The following is an 18,391-nucleotide window of genomic DNA, read 5'->3' as shown; positions in this document are numbered from 1 at the left end:
AGGCTGTGTTTCCTACACTAAGTGCCTCCAGAAACATTTTCTAACAGTGGTTTGAGACTTCAGGTGAGTGGAAGATTGGAGTGGTGTTACAGTTTTTAGATTTGTTACTTAACCCAAAAAGCACAATTAGTCTAACTTTATTGGGCATTTGTGCCTTGAACAGTTTCAATTACAAACCAGCAGTACCAGCTACTTCAGAGCCTAAATAAATGGAAGATGTTACAATATTGCAAATTTTAAGCTCAGTCATCACTTCTGACCTTATGGAGGGAAGTAGAGTGTTCATTAATAATGTTTATGTCATCTATCTATTATACACAAAGCAGCCCACTTAATTTGCACTACATCTACAAAAATAGACAGTCTTTACCACTGCACAGAAGAAGCAGTGTGTACCATCAAGATGCATGTCAGCAAGTTGCTGTATAACCTAATTAGAGATTGAATATTAACTTTTTGGTTATTGATCAAGGGTTAAAATAGAGAACTCCCCTCCTTTTTGAAATATGTAATAGGATTGTTTTGTGTACGAAAGTAGACAACTGCTTAAATCCAAATGTCAGTTTGTAACAGTACAGAATTTTTTCAATGATGCACTCTTGATCTGGTTCCTTGAAGTGAAAATACAAACAGATGTTTAGTGAATAGTATGAATGGTAGTTATATACAATTTAGCTTCAAGGAGACGATACCTAGATAAAATAGTTGCATTGGGTGACTAGAAAGGCCTTTTAAAGAGGCCTTGAATATTTAATAACTGAGTACTAACATAAAATAGAGTTGCATATCATGATGAAACCTATAATCGTTTTTTTTTAAAAGGGAGAAATCTTGATAGAACTATCATCCAACAGATGCAACCAATTTGACAGTCCTTTTTACAGTTTCTCCAGTGTGAGACATGTCTGAACACAAAAAACACATCCTCATGCCAAATCAAATTGGGCTGACCTACAATTAAAACTGGTTAATCCCAGAATATGGATGTCATGTCTGAAAGAGGAGTTAAGCCATACATTTTAAACACAAGCATCTTGTAACACTTGTTTGAACACTGTTCCCAAGATACACTGATCATTTTGAAAGTAGGGTGAAAAATCTGAATGTATTTGGAACCATCAGTGAGGCCGCATTAAAATGAAGCAAGGTCCAGAAATGGTTTATTTTTTAAAAAAATCTATATCCAATCTATGCAGCAGTTTAGTGCAGCAGTGGTATTCACTTGAAATTCTCATTTACCAAGGTCTCCTCTTGAGATGGCTTCAGATGTCAAGGAGAAATATGACCATATTATAACCAGTGAGGAACATAAAGCAACAGCTTATTTTCCTGTGCAAGGATTTTCTAAAAATTCTTATTTGGTAGCCAACAGTAACTCACCTATGAGAGGTAGAAGAGATACAGAATGTGAGAAAAATACCTAGCGACATCCAGGCTTGCACTTTGTGAAGCCTGGTTGAGCAGGCTCTGAGCAGCTCCAGGAGGCCTTTGTTCAGACCCCAGCAGCAGGAAAAACTGGACTCCAGTCTCTTATGGGTGAGAACCTCAGATATTCAACATCAGTTATTTACACACAAATAAAAGGCAACGTTCTAGGATTTAATGTTGGCTCCTCATTAAATTACACCAAAACAAGTCTTCCATGCTTCCAGGGCTCAACAAGTGACAGTCATAGAGATGTACAGCATGGAAACAGACCCTTTGGTCCAACCTGTCCATGCCAACCAGATATCCCAACCCAATCTAGTCACACCTACCATCGCCCGGCCCAGATCCCTCCAAACCCTTCATATTCAATATACCCATCCAAATGCCTCTTAAGTGTTGTAATTGTACCAGCCTCCACCACACCCTCTGGCAGCTCATTCCAAACACTTACCAGCCTGTGTGGAAAAAGTTGCCCCTTAGGTCTCTTTTATATCTTTCCCCTCACCCTAAACCTATGCCTTCTACTTCTGGACCCCCCGACCCAGGGAAAAGACTTTGTCTGTTTATCCTATCCATGCTCCTCATAATTTTGTAAACCTCTAAAGTCACCCCTCAGCCTCCGCCACTCATCTGTGACGTTTTCCTGCCACAGGTGACCAATGCATTGTACAGGAGGGTTACAGAATTCATAAAATTCTGGACAGCCAAGGACAGGCAAGCAGAGTGAGCAATAGGATGCATAGTCGCTCTGATTTTCCATATGTGCAAGGCACAACATTGCACAAGTAGAACATACAATATCACAGCCCTTCGGCCCTTGATGTTGTGCTGAGCTGTGAAGGAAATCTGAAGCCCATCTAACCTCTGCTATTCTATTTAGAGTCAAACAGTCAGGGCAACAGCGACTAATAAACTGCATTTATTTCAATGCAAGGGGCCTAACAGGGAAGGCGGATGAACTCAGGGCATGGTTAGAAACATGGGACTGGGATGGGCAGGACTGGCACCTTAATGTTCCAGGATACAAATACTACAGGAAGGATAGAAAGGGAGGTGAGAGAGGGGGAGTGGCATTTTTGATAAGGGATAACATTACAGCTGTGCTGAGGGAGGATATTCCTGGAAATACATCCAGGGAAGTTATTTGGGTGGAACTGAGAAATACGAAAGGGATGATCACCTTATTGGGATTGTATTATAGACCGCCTAATAGTCAGAGGGAAATTGAGAAACAAACTTGTAAGGAGATCTCAGCTAAGAATAATAGGGTGGTTATGGTAGGGGATTTGAACTTTCCAAACAGAGAGTGGGACTGACATAGTGTTAAGGGTTTAGATGGAGAGGAATTTGTCAAGTGCGTATGAGACAATTTTCTGATTCAGTATGTGGAGAAGGTGCAAAACTTGACCTACTCTTGGGAAATAAGGCAGGGCAGGTGAGTGAGGTGTCAGTGGGGGAAGCACTTTGGGGCCAGCAACCATAATTCTATTAGATTTAAAATAGTGATGGAAAAGGATAGACCAGATCTAAAAGTTGCAAGTTCTAAATTGGAGCAAAACCAATTTTGACAATATTAGGCAAGAACTTTCGAAAGCTGATTGGGGGCAGCTGTTCGCAGGTAAAGGGATGGCTGGAAAATGGGAAGTCTTCAGAAATGAGGTAATGAGAATCCAGAGAAAGTATATTCCTGTCAGGGTGAAAGGCTGGTAGGTATAGGGAATGCTGGATGACTAAAAAAATTGAAGGTTTGGTTAAGAAAAAGAAGGAAGCATAGGTAAGGTATAGACAGGATAGATTGAGTGAATCCCGAGGTATACTCCTACTTCCTTTATACTCTAAGAGGGAAATCAGGAGGGCAAAAATGGGACATGAGATAGCTTTGGCAAATAGAATTTCTGCCAGAGGTGACCAATGGATTGTACAAGAGGGCTAGAGAATTCATAAAATTCTGGACAGCCAAGCAGAATGAGCAATAGGATGCGTAGTTGCTCTGATTTTCCATATGTGCAAGGCATAACATTGCACAAGTAGAACATACAATATCACAGCGCAGTTCAGGCCCTTCAGCCCTTGATGTTGTGCTGAATCCAAATTTTGCAAATACATTAAGGACAAAAGGGAAACATGGGAGATAATAGGGCCCCTCAAAATTTCTGAAGAAGGGCTCATGCCCGAAACATCGATTTTCCTGCTCCTTGGATGCTGCCTGACCTGATACGCTTTTCCAGCAACACATTTTCACCCCTCAAAGAGCAGCAAGGCGGCCTATGTGTGGAGCCGCAGAAAATGGGGGGAGATACTAAATGAGTATTTTGCATCAGTATTTACTGTGGAAAAAGATATGGAACATATAGAATGTAGGGAGATAGACAGTGACATCCTGCAAAATGCCCAGATTAGAGAGGAAGAAGTGCTGAATGTCTTGAAATGGGTAAAGGTGGATAAATCCCCAGGACCTGATCAGCTGTACCCTAGAACTCTGTGGGAAGCTGGAAAAGTGATTGCTGGGCCTCTTGCTGAGATATTTGTATCATCGATAGTCACAGATGAGGTGCCGGAAGACTGGAGGATGGCAAACATGGTGCCACTGTTTAAGAAGGGTGGTAAGGACAAGCCAGGGAACTATACACCAGTGAAGCTGACCTCAGTGGTGGGCAAGTTGTTGGAGGGAATCCGGAGGGATAGGATGTACATGTATTTGGAAAGGCAAGGACTGACTAGGGATAGTCAACATGGTTTTGTGCATGGGAAATCATGTCTCACAAACTTGATTGACTTTGTTTCTTCAAAAACGAGGATTGATGAGGGCAGAGCGGTAGATATGATCTATATGGACTTCAGTAAGGCGTTCAACAAAGTTCCCCCTGATTAGCAAGGTTAGATCTCATGGAATACAGGGAGAACTAGCCATTTGGATACAGAACTGGCTCAAAGATAGAAGACCGAGGATGGTGATGGAGGGTTTTTCAGACTGGAGGCCTATGACCAGTGGAATGCCACAAAGATCAGTGCGGAGTCCTCTTTTTTTCATTTACATAAATGATTTGGATGCGAGCGTAAGAGGTACAGTTAATAAGTTTGCAGATTACACCAAAATTGGAGGTGTAGTGGATAGCGAAGAGGGTTACCTCAAATTACAACAGGATCTTAACCAGATGGGCCAATGGGCTGAGAAGTGGTAGTTGGAGTTTAATTCAGATAAACGAGAGGTGCTGCATTTTGGGAAAGTAAATCTTAGCAGGACTTGTACACTTAATGGTAAGGTCCTAGGGAGTGTTGCTGAACAAAAGAGACCTTGGAGTGAAGGTTCAGAACTTCTCGAAAATGGAGTCGCAGGTAGACAGGATAGTGAAGGTGGTGTTTGGCATGCTTTCCTTTATTGGTTAGAGTATTGAGTACAGGACATTGGTTAGGCCACTATTGGAATATTGCGTGCATTTCTGGTCTCCTTCCTATCGGAACAATGTTGTGAAACTTTTGAAAGGGTTCAGAAAAGATTTACAAAGATGTTGGCAGGGTTGGAGGATTGAGCTATAGGGAGAGGCTGAACAAGCTAGGGCTGTTTTCCCTGAAGCGTCGGAAGCTGAGGGGTGACCTTATAGAGGTTTACAAAATTATGGATAGGGTAAATAGGCAAAGTCTTTTCCCTGGGGTGGGGGAGTCCAGAACTAAAGGGCATATGTTTAGGGCGAGGGGGGAAAGATATAAAAGAGACCTAAGGGGCAACGTTTTCACACAGAAGGTGGTACATGTATGGAATGAGCTGCCAGAGGAAGTAGTGGAGGATGGTACAATTGCAACATTTTAAAAAGCATTTGGATGGGTATATGAATAGGAAGGGCTTGGAGGGATATGGACTGGGTGCTGGCAGGTGGGACTAGATTGAGTTGGGATATCTGGTTGGCTTGAACCGAAGGGTCTGTTTCCATGCTGTATATCTCTATGACTCAATATGTCTAAGGGCATTTAAATGGTCATTGGATAAAGTTGGCAAGCCTACTGTTGTAGGCAGTATGTTCCACACCCCTATAACTGAGTAAAGAAACTGCCTCTATATCTATCACCCTTCAATTTAATGCTATGTCCTCTTGTTAGCCTTCACCATCGGAGGACAAAAGCCCTCACTGTCCACCCTATGCAACCTTCTGATCACCTTATATGTCTCAATTAAGTCACCTCTCAACCTTCTTCTCTCAAATGAAAACAGCCTCAAGTCCCTCCACCTTTCCTCATAAGACTGTCCCTCCATACCAGGCAACATCCTAGTAAATGTCCTCTGAATTCTTTCACATCCTTCCTACAATGCAGTTACCAGAACTGTACGCAGAACTCCCAAGTGCAGCCACACCAGAGTTTTGTATGGCTACAGCAGCATGACCTCGTGGTTCTGAAACTTGATCCCTCTACTAATAAGGCGGCATACAGTGCGTTAGCTTTTAACAACCCTATCGACCTAGGTGGCAACTTTCAGGGATCTAGATCACTCTGCTCATCTACACTACCAAGAATCTTACAGTTAGCCCAGTACTCTGCATTCCTGTTGCTCCTTCCAAATGAATCACCTTACACTTAAACTCCATTAAACTCCATTTGCCACCGCTCAGCCCAGCTCTGCATCTTATCTATGTCTCTCTGTAACCTACAACATCCTTCAGCACTATCCACAACTCCACTGACCTTAGTGTCATCTGCAAATTTACTAAGATTCTGGATGAGTGATGCTGGAAGAGCATAGCAGTTCAGGCAGCATCTGAGCAGCAGTAAAATCAACGTTTCAGGCAAAAATCCTTCATCAGGAATACAGGAAATCATTGTTTTTACCTTGTAAATTTACTAACCCATCCTTCTATGCCCTCATCCAGGTCATTTATTAAAGAATACCAACAGCAGTGGACCCAAAACAGATCCTTGCAGTACACTAGTAACTGAACCCTAGAATGAACATTTCCCATCAACCACCACCGTCCTCTTTCAGCTAGCCAATTTCTGATTCAAACCACTAAATCACCCTCAATCCCATTACTCTTATTTTGTGCAATAGCCTACTGTGGGGAACCTTATCAAACACTTTACTGAAATCCATATACACCCCTGTCAACTGCTTTACGCTCATCTACCTGTTTGGTCACCTTTTCAAAGAACTCAAGGGTTGTGAGGCACAACATACCTTTGACTATCCCTAATGAGCTTATTCCTTTCTAGAAGATTATAACCACCTCGAACACTTCACCCACAACTGAAATAAGGCTCACTAATCTATAATTACCAGGGTTGACTACTCCTTTTCTTGAACAAGGGAACAGCATGTGCTATCTTCCAATTTTCTGGCACTATATTGTCATTGTCTACTGGAATAAAGATCAAAGCGAAACACTCAGCAGTCTCCTCCCTAGATTCCCAGAGAATTCTAGCATAAATCCCATCTGGCCAATGGGACTTAGCAATTCTGGAAAGTGTAAAAATAGATAATACCTCCTCCTTTTAAACCTCAATCCCATCTAGTCTCATAGCCTGTACCTCAGTATTGTCCTCGACAACAATGTCTTTTTCTCGTGTGAATACTGATGAAAAATATTCATGTAGCACTTCCCCTATCTCCTCTGATTCCCACGACTATCCTTGACTGACCCTAATCTTCCTCTAGTCATTCTTTTATTCCTGATACACCTATAGAAAGCTTTAGGGTTTTCCTTGATCCTGCCTACCAACAACCGTGGGCGGCACGGTGGCAGTGGGCGGCACGGTGGCAGTGGGCGGCACGGTGGCATGTGGGCGGCACGGTGGCACAGTGGTTAGCACTGCTGCCTCACAGCGCCTGAAGACCCGGGTTCAATTCCCGACTCAGGCGACTGACTGTGTGGAGTTTGCACGTTCTCCCCGTGTCTGCGTGGGTTTCCTCCGGGTGCTCCGGTTTCCTCCCACAGTCCAAAGATGTGCGGGTCAGGTGAATTGGCCATGCTAAAATTGCCCGTAGTGTTAGGTAAGGGGTAATGTAGGGGTATGGGTGGGTTTCGCTTCGGCGGGTCGGTGTGGACTTGTTGGGCCGAAGGGCCTGTTTCCACACTGTAAGTCTAATCTAAGTCTAATCTAAAAAAAACTTCTCATGTCCCCTCCTGTCTCCTCTTAACTCTTTCTTTGTCTTTTTCCTGGCTAACTTGTAACTCTCAAGCACCTCGAGCCTTCACATCTCATTCTAACATAAACCTTCCACTTGACAAGAGATTCCACTTTCTTCATATGCCACGGCTCCCGCACTCAACAACTTCCTGCCTGACAGTTACATGCTTATCAAGGACACACAGTACCTCCACATTTCAATTGTGCCCATCCCCTGCAGTTTCCTTCCCTCATTTTGTGTGATTATGCAAGATTTAGGATGCATAATTGCCATTACCCCAGCTATAACTCTTGCCTTGCAGAACCACTTTCCATTGTTAAAGTAAACATGACCGAATTGTGGTCACTAGCACCAAAGTGCTCACCTACCTCCAAATCTAACACCCAGCTGGGTTCATTACCACATATCAAATCTAACATGGCTTCGCCCATTGTTGGCCTGTCTACATACTGTGTCAGGAAACCCTCCTGCACCACAAAAACTGACCTAGCTAAATTACTCGAACAATAGTATTCCCAGTCAATATTTGGAAAGTTAAAGTTTCCCCATAACAATTACCCCATCACACTCGCTCCTATTGAGAATCATCTTTGCTGTCCTTTCTTCTATATCTCTGGAACTATTTGAGGTCCTATAGAAAACTCCCTACAGGGTGACCTCCCCTTTCGTGTTTCTAATCTCAGCCCATACTACCACAAGAGTCCTTAAACATCCTTTCTGAAACCATAATACTGTCCTTTACTAACAATGCCACACCCCAACCCCCTCTTTTACCATCTTCTCTGTTCTTACCAAAACATCCAAATCCCAGAACCTGCAACAATCATTCCTGTCTCTGCTCTATCCATGTCTCCAAAATGGCCACAACATCAAAATCCCTGTAGAAAGTTCACCCATCTTATTCTGGATGGTCTTGGCATTGAAGTCAACACACTTCAAACCAACTTTATGCTTGCTGGTGCCCTCTTGTGACTTTGAAACCTTATTTTGAACCTCATTACACTCAACCTCCTGTATACTCGAACATAAGCAAATCCTCCTCCCTCCCCCCAGATATTAGTACCCCTCCAGTTCAGGTGAAGACCATCCTGTTTGTTGATGTCCCACCTACCCAGAAAGAGCCCAGATTATATAGGAATGGTACAGGAGGGTGGGTTTTGGATTCTTGGAGCAACATGTTCAACCCCTCTCTCTCCCTATTCCTTGCCTCACAAGCACATGGCACAGGCAACAAATCAAAGATAACAACTTTGTCCTAGCTCTCAGCTTCCACACTAGCTCCATGAATTTCTGCCTTAAATCCCCACCTCTCTTCCTACCTATGCTGATGGTTCCTATGTAGACCATGACTTGGGGCTGCTCCCCCTCCCTCTCAGGAATCCCCAAAACATGATCAGAGACATCACAAACCCTGGCACCTGGGAGGCAACACAGTGTCTCTCGTTCGCACAAAACCTATCTGTCCCCCTAACTATGGAGTCCCCAATGACTAATGTTCTTCTCCTCTTCCCCCTTCCCTTCTGAGCAACAGGGACAGACGGTGTCAGAGACCTGTGCCCCATTGCTTACCACTGGTAAGTCATCCCTCCAAACAGTATCCTAACCAATATACTTGTTGAGGGGAACAGCCACAGGGGACCCCCACACTGCCTGCCAGTTCCCTTTCCGTCCCCTAACAGTAACCCATCTTCTTGTACTGGAGGTGTGACTATTTCCCTATAACTCCTCTCAATAACATCCTCCACTTCCCCGAATGATCCAAAGTTCATCCAGCTCCAGTTCCCTAATGCAGTTTGAGAAGCTGGAGTTGGGTACACTTCTGGCAGATGCAGTCAGCAGGGACACTAGTGGTGACCCTTACCTCCCATATTCTGCAGGAAGAACATTCAATTGCCCTAACCTCCATTCCCACTATTCTAAATTTCCAACAAGACTATTGAAAACTCTTTTAAAAAGTTCACTTACCAATCCAGTGCACAGAACCTTTTTCTGTTAAAAATGACAAACACCAGGTTATAGTCCAACAGGTTTAATTGGAAGCACACCAGCTTTCGGAGCAATGCTCCAAAAACTAGTGTGCTTTCAATTAAACCTGTTGGACTATAACCTGATGTTGTGTGATTTTTAACTTTGTGCACCCTAGTCCAACACTGGCATCTCCAAATCATGATTTGGTTAGAAGAGATGATCAGGTGGGAGATACTGCCTGAATAGTGTTTTGGGTATAGCAACTGCCCAAATCTAAAGCCTCACTTACCAGTCAAGGCATCAGGTCATGTTTGTTAACATTGATACTCTTTCTTCCTTCCTTCCACGTATAAGTTAATTTTTGGCCACAAGTAGCATCGTGCATCTATCCCACCAATCACAATCTCTAAATGCTACACTCATTTGTAGGAAGGCCACACATCAAAGGATGGCCCTAGTGACGATGACTATCCTTGCAGCAAGACAAAACAAGGAACAGAGTAAGTAATTATTCTGATGAAGACTCCTTCTGCTGCTTCAATCATGCTGGGTGGTAGTCGCCAGTATTTCCTAGGAAATGTGTCATCTACAATCTGTGTGGATTGAGCTTTGCAGACGACAGACAACAGCAACTGTCTGCAAGAAGTCATGGCAGAAGCCCTATCAGACTAGGGAAACCAGGGTGTAATGTGGAAGGTATCCACAGCTACAGGTTACTGCAAATTTGTGCACCACAAATGTTAACCACAAGCTGTAGGAACAGAAGGAGACCATTTGGTTCAGAGTCAGCTCTGCCATTCAATTAATCATACCTTGCCAATCCCTTGCCTGTCTTTTTCACACAACTCTCATTTCCCTTACTGATTAAAAACTCACTCTGCCTTGAAAAGACCTAAACCAAGCTCAACAAAGTTTTGCAGTAAAGAATTCCATAGATTTACTATCCTAGAAGAATTTACTTCTCGTGTATCTTAAATTGGTGACCTTACTTTGAGACTATGCCCTTTTGTCCTAGACTCTCGACAAGGATAAACAATCTCTAAACATCTACCACATCAATCCCCCTTACAGTCCCACATGTTTTAAGATCTCGCTCTTTTGTACTCCAATGATTACAGGCCCAACCTCCTCTTCCTAAGAAAATCACTTCCATACGCAGGATCAATGTCATGAACCTTCTCTGATGTAAGTACATATTTCTTTGGATAAGGGAGCCAGAAGTGTTCATGATAATCCAGGGATCAGCTGCCTAATGCCAAGTTTACTTTAAGCGAGACTTCCATTTTTGTACTCCATTCCTTTTTGAAATAAAGGCCAACATTCCATTTGTATTCACTATTACCTGAACTTGTGTGAACAGGTTGATTAAAAGAAAACTACATATTGTGACATACCTCTGGAGCAGACACTACCACTGCTCTACAAGACCACACCTGAATTCGCATTCTAGTTTTTGTGATGTTTGTACAAGGATCTCTATCAACCCTTGAATGTCACCGCTGTTTTTCTCCATTTAAATAATATTCAGCTCTTCTAATCTTACACTTAATTAACCTGTGCATATCCCCCTGTAGACATCCTCACTACCTGCTTTAACACATTGTGTTATCTGCAAACTTAGCAATAGTATGCTCACTTCCCTCAAAGTGTACTTGCCATAACTCTGTGGCAGTCAATCCTGAAAATAATGATACAAAGGGCTTTTACAATTTATGGTTGCAATATGCTGCCACAGCAGCCAGTCAGCATACTCTCCAATCCAAACGGAGCATTACACATGGACATCTCTTTGCAGTTCCTCTGCCTATCAGCAGATAGTTCTCCATCACTACATTCTAAACTTGGAACTCTCACTGGCATCGCTGGCTCTTCTGTCACATAAGTGCAATGGGAGAAATGCTGAGGAGTATCTTTACTGCCAGAGATTGTCTCCCAATCCCCTGGTATGTAAAGTTGCCCAGCTTCCTCCCAATGTTCATGCTCAGAAAATCTGGAGGATGTGCAGAGAAAGATGCATAAATAGCATAGGCATCCTATGCAACTAAACACTTGTATATTTCAAACACCCATTTACTTCAAATGCCTGTCCTTACCATTCAGTACCCCTATGTTTCCTGTCACTCACTTTTTGACAGAATGAAACTTAAAACTCATCCTCGCAACTCAGAGATTTGTCATTTTTCAACAGAGAACGGTTCATAGGATAGAATGCACAGCCACTCAGCATTGTTCAGCAACCTCTGTCCAAGCCGCCTTGGTCACTCATGATGGCGTTTTGCAGCCAGCAGTTGAGAAACAATGAGACATTAGTCAATAGACTCATTTGCTAATTCTTATACCAATGCAAAGCATGCAATTAATGATTTCTATTCCAGCCTGTTGTAGAGAAATATTTATTTACATAATGTTAGATTGAGAGCGAGACAGCCACATTTTGGTCACCAGACAAACAAAACTGGAAACAAACACTGCTTTCCCAAATTTCCTAGCTGTGGACTGTGACACCTCTCAATACAGCTGAATCTACTGATTACATCTTTTAAATAAGACTTCCTTTACCTGGCAAAGGTTTCAGTTGCTAAATTCACACATCTGACAATGCTACCCAGTTCAACTGCAGTTGGGCTTCAAAAGACTGTGTGCAGAATTTCCTATTTCTTTCATGTAGCAATTGGTGGATGTTTCTATTTGTAGTTTGTGTTTCATTATAAAACAAAAACTTTAATATCTTTTAAAATTTGTAATGATGAAACAAACCAAGTGACATTACACGTTTGACCAAATATCACAAGGGGGTCAGAAAGATTAAGATCCCATATGTATTATAATTTTGAGCGAGATTGTGGACCTCCAATCACTTAAGAATATTGAGCTGTAAAGTTTGTGATAATTGCTGTGATCCTGGGGAAATACTAGCGTGTGTGGGGAAGTAGTACAACTTTTGTCTTTCAATAAAAGCTGTATTCTAGAAATATTACTTGACAATACATATAGAAATGAAAACATTCTCAGACTTGAAATCAACTTAAAATGTTTTTCAATAAAATTCCAGAAAACATTCATGTTTGCATATTTTAAGTCAGAAGATGGAAGATCAAACTTTATTTATCAACTATCTGCATACAAAACATATTGCACATCAACCAATCAAAACGGAAAATAAAAATACTCTAAGGACTCTAACAAATGTAGTTTACATGGAAAATCGTTTCTCTGGAACTTAATCTTACAATAGTTGGATTATTTTGGCAATGACATCTACAACCAGTTTAGTGTAACATCCAAAGCATTGCTTGATTTTTAAATACTGTACATTTAATAAATAAACCAAACAAGCCCCTTTGTAAACAGTCACTGCCAATCTCATCCCAATGTCCCTGCAGATGTATAGATGCAAACGAGTATTCTCCAGTGGTCTGCAATTTTTCTACATACAGTATTAAAAAACCTACAGAGATTTAGTAAAATTGACCAGTTTCCAGACTAGTATCACCTAGCATACCAAATGTAAAATTTACAATTCAGTGCAAAATTTTGAAACTGCATTTTCTATTGTTTTCCTCAGAAGTGGTTGCATATTGGAGAACTTGACAAAAAGCAGCCAATGCTTTTATCCAGTATTACAGTAAATGTCAATGATCTCCATCTTCAGAATAATCTGAAATTTATTTTAAACATTTCAAAACATTTTCCTACAACCAGCTAGTTCTTTTAATTTTGCATCTATTGTCTGAAGGCACAATATCTGATTAATGTATTGAGAACTTAACTAGGTGAAAAACAAATTTATACAAGTGTTTTATTCAAGAACCCTCTGATCTCCATTCCAGTACGGAGGAACTAGAAAAAAAGTGCGCCGTAAAGTCTGGCAGTCCTTATTCTATCTTTGGCAAGCTTTTACAAGCACTATTAGAAAACACAATTTATGCAGAACTGGACGATAGTGGATAATGTTTAAGAAACACCATTCACCACAACTTTAGTTCCATTTCCTTGGTAATCTCTTTGTTGGCTTTCCTTCGAAACCTTGTGTGTATGAGCTTCATCACCAGGTACACTGTTCATTCCATTAACCGTCTTGATAGCAGGAAAATGTTCATCAATCGTATCCTCTTGCACCTGCTGAACATGAGTGTTTTAAGTAAAATAGTTAACTTTGAAAGAAAGAGGAACAATCTGTTCTTCACACAGCTGAATGTTCAAAGTAGGTACTGTAAAAAGTAATTCAGATTTATACAGGATACAAGTAATAAATAGGATTCTCAAATGTTAAATAATTTAGGAATATTTGATCTAAGGTTATTTTTATTATTAAAGCCAAAAAAAATCACTTTCTAGAAACAGCTTTATTTGTAAAAGATTCTCTAACTTCAAATAATGTTGTTGATCTTTTAATGTTGACATTGCCTCGTGCACGTGTGGTGTAACCTGTTTGCCTACGCTGTCCAAGTTTTTTCATGCTATGATCTGTATACCCTTGCTTACTATGATCCGCTTGTACTGCTCACAAACACAGCTTTTCACTGTACGTACATATACATGACAACTACCAGAAAACCTTAGTTCTTGGGACAATCAATTTAATGCATTAATATACATTAATTTAGATTATATTTCAGCCTTTCCTCCAACAAGTTACTCCTTGCAGTAGATATTTTGGTGTTTGCCAACAAATTTCCCATAACTCATTGACAATGAATTAGAATAGTTTTTAATTACTTACTAAATTTGTTCAAACATCACAAACTCTATACAAAGACAATAACTTACGCATACTGTATTACTAGTCTATGGTACAGAAATTGGTTCTTTGCTTACGGATTCTGTGCCAGTACTTAAAATTTCCACACAAGCCTCATCACTGTACTTCTAAACTGCATTTAAATCAGTATACACGTGAAGGTTGATGTAATGACAGCAGATAGAGGAAGGCCAAAGATAACTGAGTTACACCAGAGGTGGCAATGCAGGGTAAGGAGGAGAAGCCATTATTGTAGACTCATTCCTACTTTTGTACTTGCACTGCCTGAGTTTTGCAATGCAGTCGCATGAACCCAGATAACAAAGGAATGCAACATATTTCTTCAGCAAGCAGTGTGTACGTGCAAAAAACTAGAAGCCAGATGAGAAGGTTCAAATAGCAAGCTTCATGACAGTAAGCATGGAGTTGGGACACCATGATACATGGAGGAAAGGTGAAGGCGTGAGGATGAGGTAATACTAATATAGCAGATGGGTTAACTGTGCATTTTTGAAGACAGGATGTTGGCAGTTATGAACTGATGTTTGGCAGTTTTCTAAATTACCAAAGGACATGCAGGACTAAAGTACAGTACAGCCAAAAAATTGATCCCTAGCATCAGGGATTTGTTAAGAGGAAATAGTGGAGAAACAAGCCTTTCAACCGAGCAATGAAGTATTTTCTGAATGTATACAGAACTGTCAATATTGCAGAAATAATCATCCAAAGATTAAACTTTTGGACATTAAGCTCATAATACATAACTTTAAAGACCAATAGGAAATAAAACATAATGGGATTAATGGGGAGAATCCTTTAGAAAATAACAATGCTACAGTAAGATTGGAGATGCAGGAGGAAGAAAGCTGTTGATAGATAAATAGCTTCCTCATTAAAAATTATCTTGTGGTTTGAAGGAGAGAACATTGCTCTTCAAAACAGGGTTCAACTTCATTGCCGACAGAAATAAGATGAAATTACTCTTTCTGCAACTTGTGTTATAACTCATTAACAATTGCCTGATGCTAACACTAGGTGATAGCCTTGAATTGTTGAAAGGGAATAAGTTTCAATCTTGGTACCAGTCACTGAAACCGTGTTGTGATGTAATCAGAAATCAGTGATTATCAGTTTGATTCAAGTTTGCATCAATTCTAAAATGTGTTAAAAATAAGATCTAGCCCGTCTTGAAATCCTATGTATTTCACAACCCATACATTCAATACTATTTATTGATACAGTCCTTCCTGCATGTAGAGGATCTTTCTCAAGAACACATTAAACACAACTGTCAGTATAACACTGATCTCAATATTGTTTTGCTACTTAGTTAGGGCTTCAAATAAATGGTACCAAAAGACTTTAACAATGCCATGTATCCAAAAATGTGTTAGATTACTTACAGTGTGGAAACAGGCCCTTCGGCCCAACAAGTCCACATCGACCCGCCGAAGCGCAACCCACCCATACCCCTACATTTACCCCTTACCTAACACTACGGGCAATTTAGCATGGCCAATTCACCTGACCCGCACATCTTCGGACTGTGGGAGGAAACCGGAGCACCCGGAGGAAACCCACGCAGACACGGGGAGAATGTGCAAACTCCACACAGTCAGTTGCCTGAGTCGGGAATTGAACCCAGGTCTCAGGCGCTGTGAGGCAGCAGTGCTAACCACTGTTTTTAAAGGCCATCACAACATCATAGTCTCCAAAGGGCAATTACATTAACACTAGTGAATTTTATTCCTGTAATACAATTGAGACATTCAGGATATATGGAATTTTAGCTGCTAAAAAGTCTTAATCAATTAAGTGGGATTTTATAACAGCAACTTAATTTAAAGATTCTCTTTTCAGTGCAGCCATGGTTCATAATATTATTAATTCCTCTCCACTGAAGAAAATCCAGAGACTGCCATTGAAAATCAGATCAAATTAGCCTGTGTCCAAAGTTATAACCATTGCCAGCAACTGATAACTAGAGTGAACGTATTAGTTTTTAAAAATAAAAATCAGCTCTAATTCAGTAGCCACAGCAAAGACAAGTCATAAACGTTTGTTATGATCAGCAGCTAATAGTCCATCCAAAAGGTTGATATGATGTATCTAGTGGATATGGGGAACTAGCATGCTTTCCAACTGTGCATAAGTTTTCACTCAGGTTTAGCCCACTCCACTGGCTAGTTGCAATGCAATGAAGACAGCCATATATGCAAGAAGAAGCTGTCATCGACAAGTATTCAGCAATGCCTTCCTTCCAAGTTTCAAAGAAACCCAGTGAAGGTTTTGCAGTGTGCAGGCCACTTGGGCACCCTCTGGCATTTATGAACCAAATTTCCAGATATGGCCAAATGTCTCCACTGGCTTGTGATAGCTTGCTGGAATTGAAGGGTAAGGGAGTAAATCTTATAAAGAATTGTAAAGGGGACATAAAAGCATAACACCACTTGCAACCAAGCCAATGCCATTCCCTTGGTCTCAAGTGGGGAGGCCAACAGGGATCCTGATATTTGGACAGCCCAGGAGTCCCATAGATTTAGTTCAGGCTTGAGACAGAGTAGTCACATTGGTTTTGTTGCAGTGGGAACACAAACATAAGGGAAAGCACTTATGAGCGATAAGCCCAAATTGTCTGGCATAGAACAGGAGCAGGAACACACCATTCAGCTCTTCAAGCCCGCTCCTCCATTTTCCAAGCTATCCACTCCATTTCAGAACTAAAGTTTGAGAAACATCATCTGCATTTCTTCAATGAAAAGTGTATCCTTCCTTGGGAAAGGGAAATAAAACTCCACCAGGTACAGTCTACCAAGAATCTACACCATTGAAGCAAGACACCTTTAATCTTGTACTCAAATCATCATGCAGAAACGGTCAATATACTATTTTTAATTGCTTAATTAATTGCCTTAACTGCTTGCTGCACTTGCACGTTAGCTTGTCCAAAGGAACCTGGATGACTTTATTCATATCAATGGCAAAATTGGGAAATGTTGGTAATCAAGAAATACTTTGCATCTCAGTTACTCCAAGTGGTTAACCTCACACTTATTTTCTACTTGCCATATTCATTCCCATTCATTCATACTGTCCAAATTGCCTTAAAACTTATTTGCATTATCTTCACAACTCTCATTCCCACTTTTTGTCAACCACAATTGCAATTATAATATTTGGTCCCCACATCCAAATAATAGATACCGATTGTGAACAGCTGAAGCACAAACACTGATCATTGTGATACCCTGCTAGTAACAGCATGCCAACTTGCAAATTACCCATTTATTCCTATCCTGTTTTCTTCCTGTTAACCAATCCTCAATCTATACCAGTAACAGCAATGATGTGGGTACCAGTGTTGGACTGGGATGGACAAAGCTTAAAAATGTGTTGCTGGAAAAGCGCAACAGGTCAGGCAGCATCAAAGGAACAGGAGAATCGACGTTACTGGCATAAGCCCTTCTTCATGAATCTGGGATGGACAAAGTTAACAATCACAAATCATCAGGTTATAATCCAACAGGATATTTGGAAGTACTAGCTTTCAGAGCACTGTTCCTTCATCAGGTAAAGAGAACTGGTCAAGTGGGCAGAAAAATGACAAATGGAACTCAACCTACAGAAGTGAGAGATGATGCATTTGCGAGGGCCAGGAACGCACAATTAATGGAAAAATACCGAGGAGCGTTGAGGGAGTGGTGGACTTAGAAATGATTATGAAAAAGTCCATGAAGGCTACTGGACAGGTCAATAAGGTTTTTAAGAAAGCATTTGAAATCCTTCCCTTTATTAGCTAAGGCATATATTATAAGAACAGATAAGCTATGCTAAAACTATATAAATCATTAGTTACACCACAACTTGAGCACTCTACAAATACTAGTTATCATAGAAAGAATATAATTGCACTTAAGAGGGTACAATGGAGATTTGAAGATGTTGCCAGGTCTGAAAAAAATACAACTGATCAATAATGCAAAACAGATGTCATCAATATGGAACATCATAGGTTGGACATCAACCAGCATGCCCACATATGGGAGATGAATATGTAACATTTCTTTTTGTAATCTGCTCTCAGTAAATCCTCTCTCTCTTAGGTCTCTTGAAAGCACTGTCAAGCTCCTCCAAGA

General features: G+C 40.9%; 1 protein-coding gene across 3 annotated transcripts in view; it reads right to left on the bottom strand.

Moving 5' to 3' along the window:
- Positions 1 to 12,653: 12,653 nt before the first annotated feature.
- fxr1 (FMR1 autosomal homolog 1) overlaps positions 12,654 to 18,391 on the bottom strand; it is a 108,645-nt gene continuing 102,907 nt past the window's right edge. For 2 of the 3 annotated variants that reach the window (XM_060834734.1, XM_060834736.1), the window contains one exon: positions 12,654 to 13,636. In XM_060834734.1, the coding sequence (XP_060690717.1) occupies positions 13,469 to 13,636 (168 nt within the window). In that variant the 3' untranslated portion in view covers positions 12,654 to 13,468. The remainder of the gene's footprint in view (positions 13,637 to 18,391) is intronic. The other variant, XM_060834735.1, reaches the window with a different exon arrangement.

This window comes from Hemiscyllium ocellatum, chromosome 13 (genome assembly GCF_020745735.1).
Source record: "Hemiscyllium ocellatum isolate sHemOce1 chromosome 13, sHemOce1.pat.X.cur, whole genome shotgun sequence".
NCBI lineage: Eukaryota > Metazoa > Chordata > Chondrichthyes > Orectolobiformes > Hemiscylliidae > Hemiscyllium > Hemiscyllium ocellatum.
Note: the sequence above shows the minus strand (reverse complement) of the source record. Positions and strands in the feature narration are given on the sequence as shown.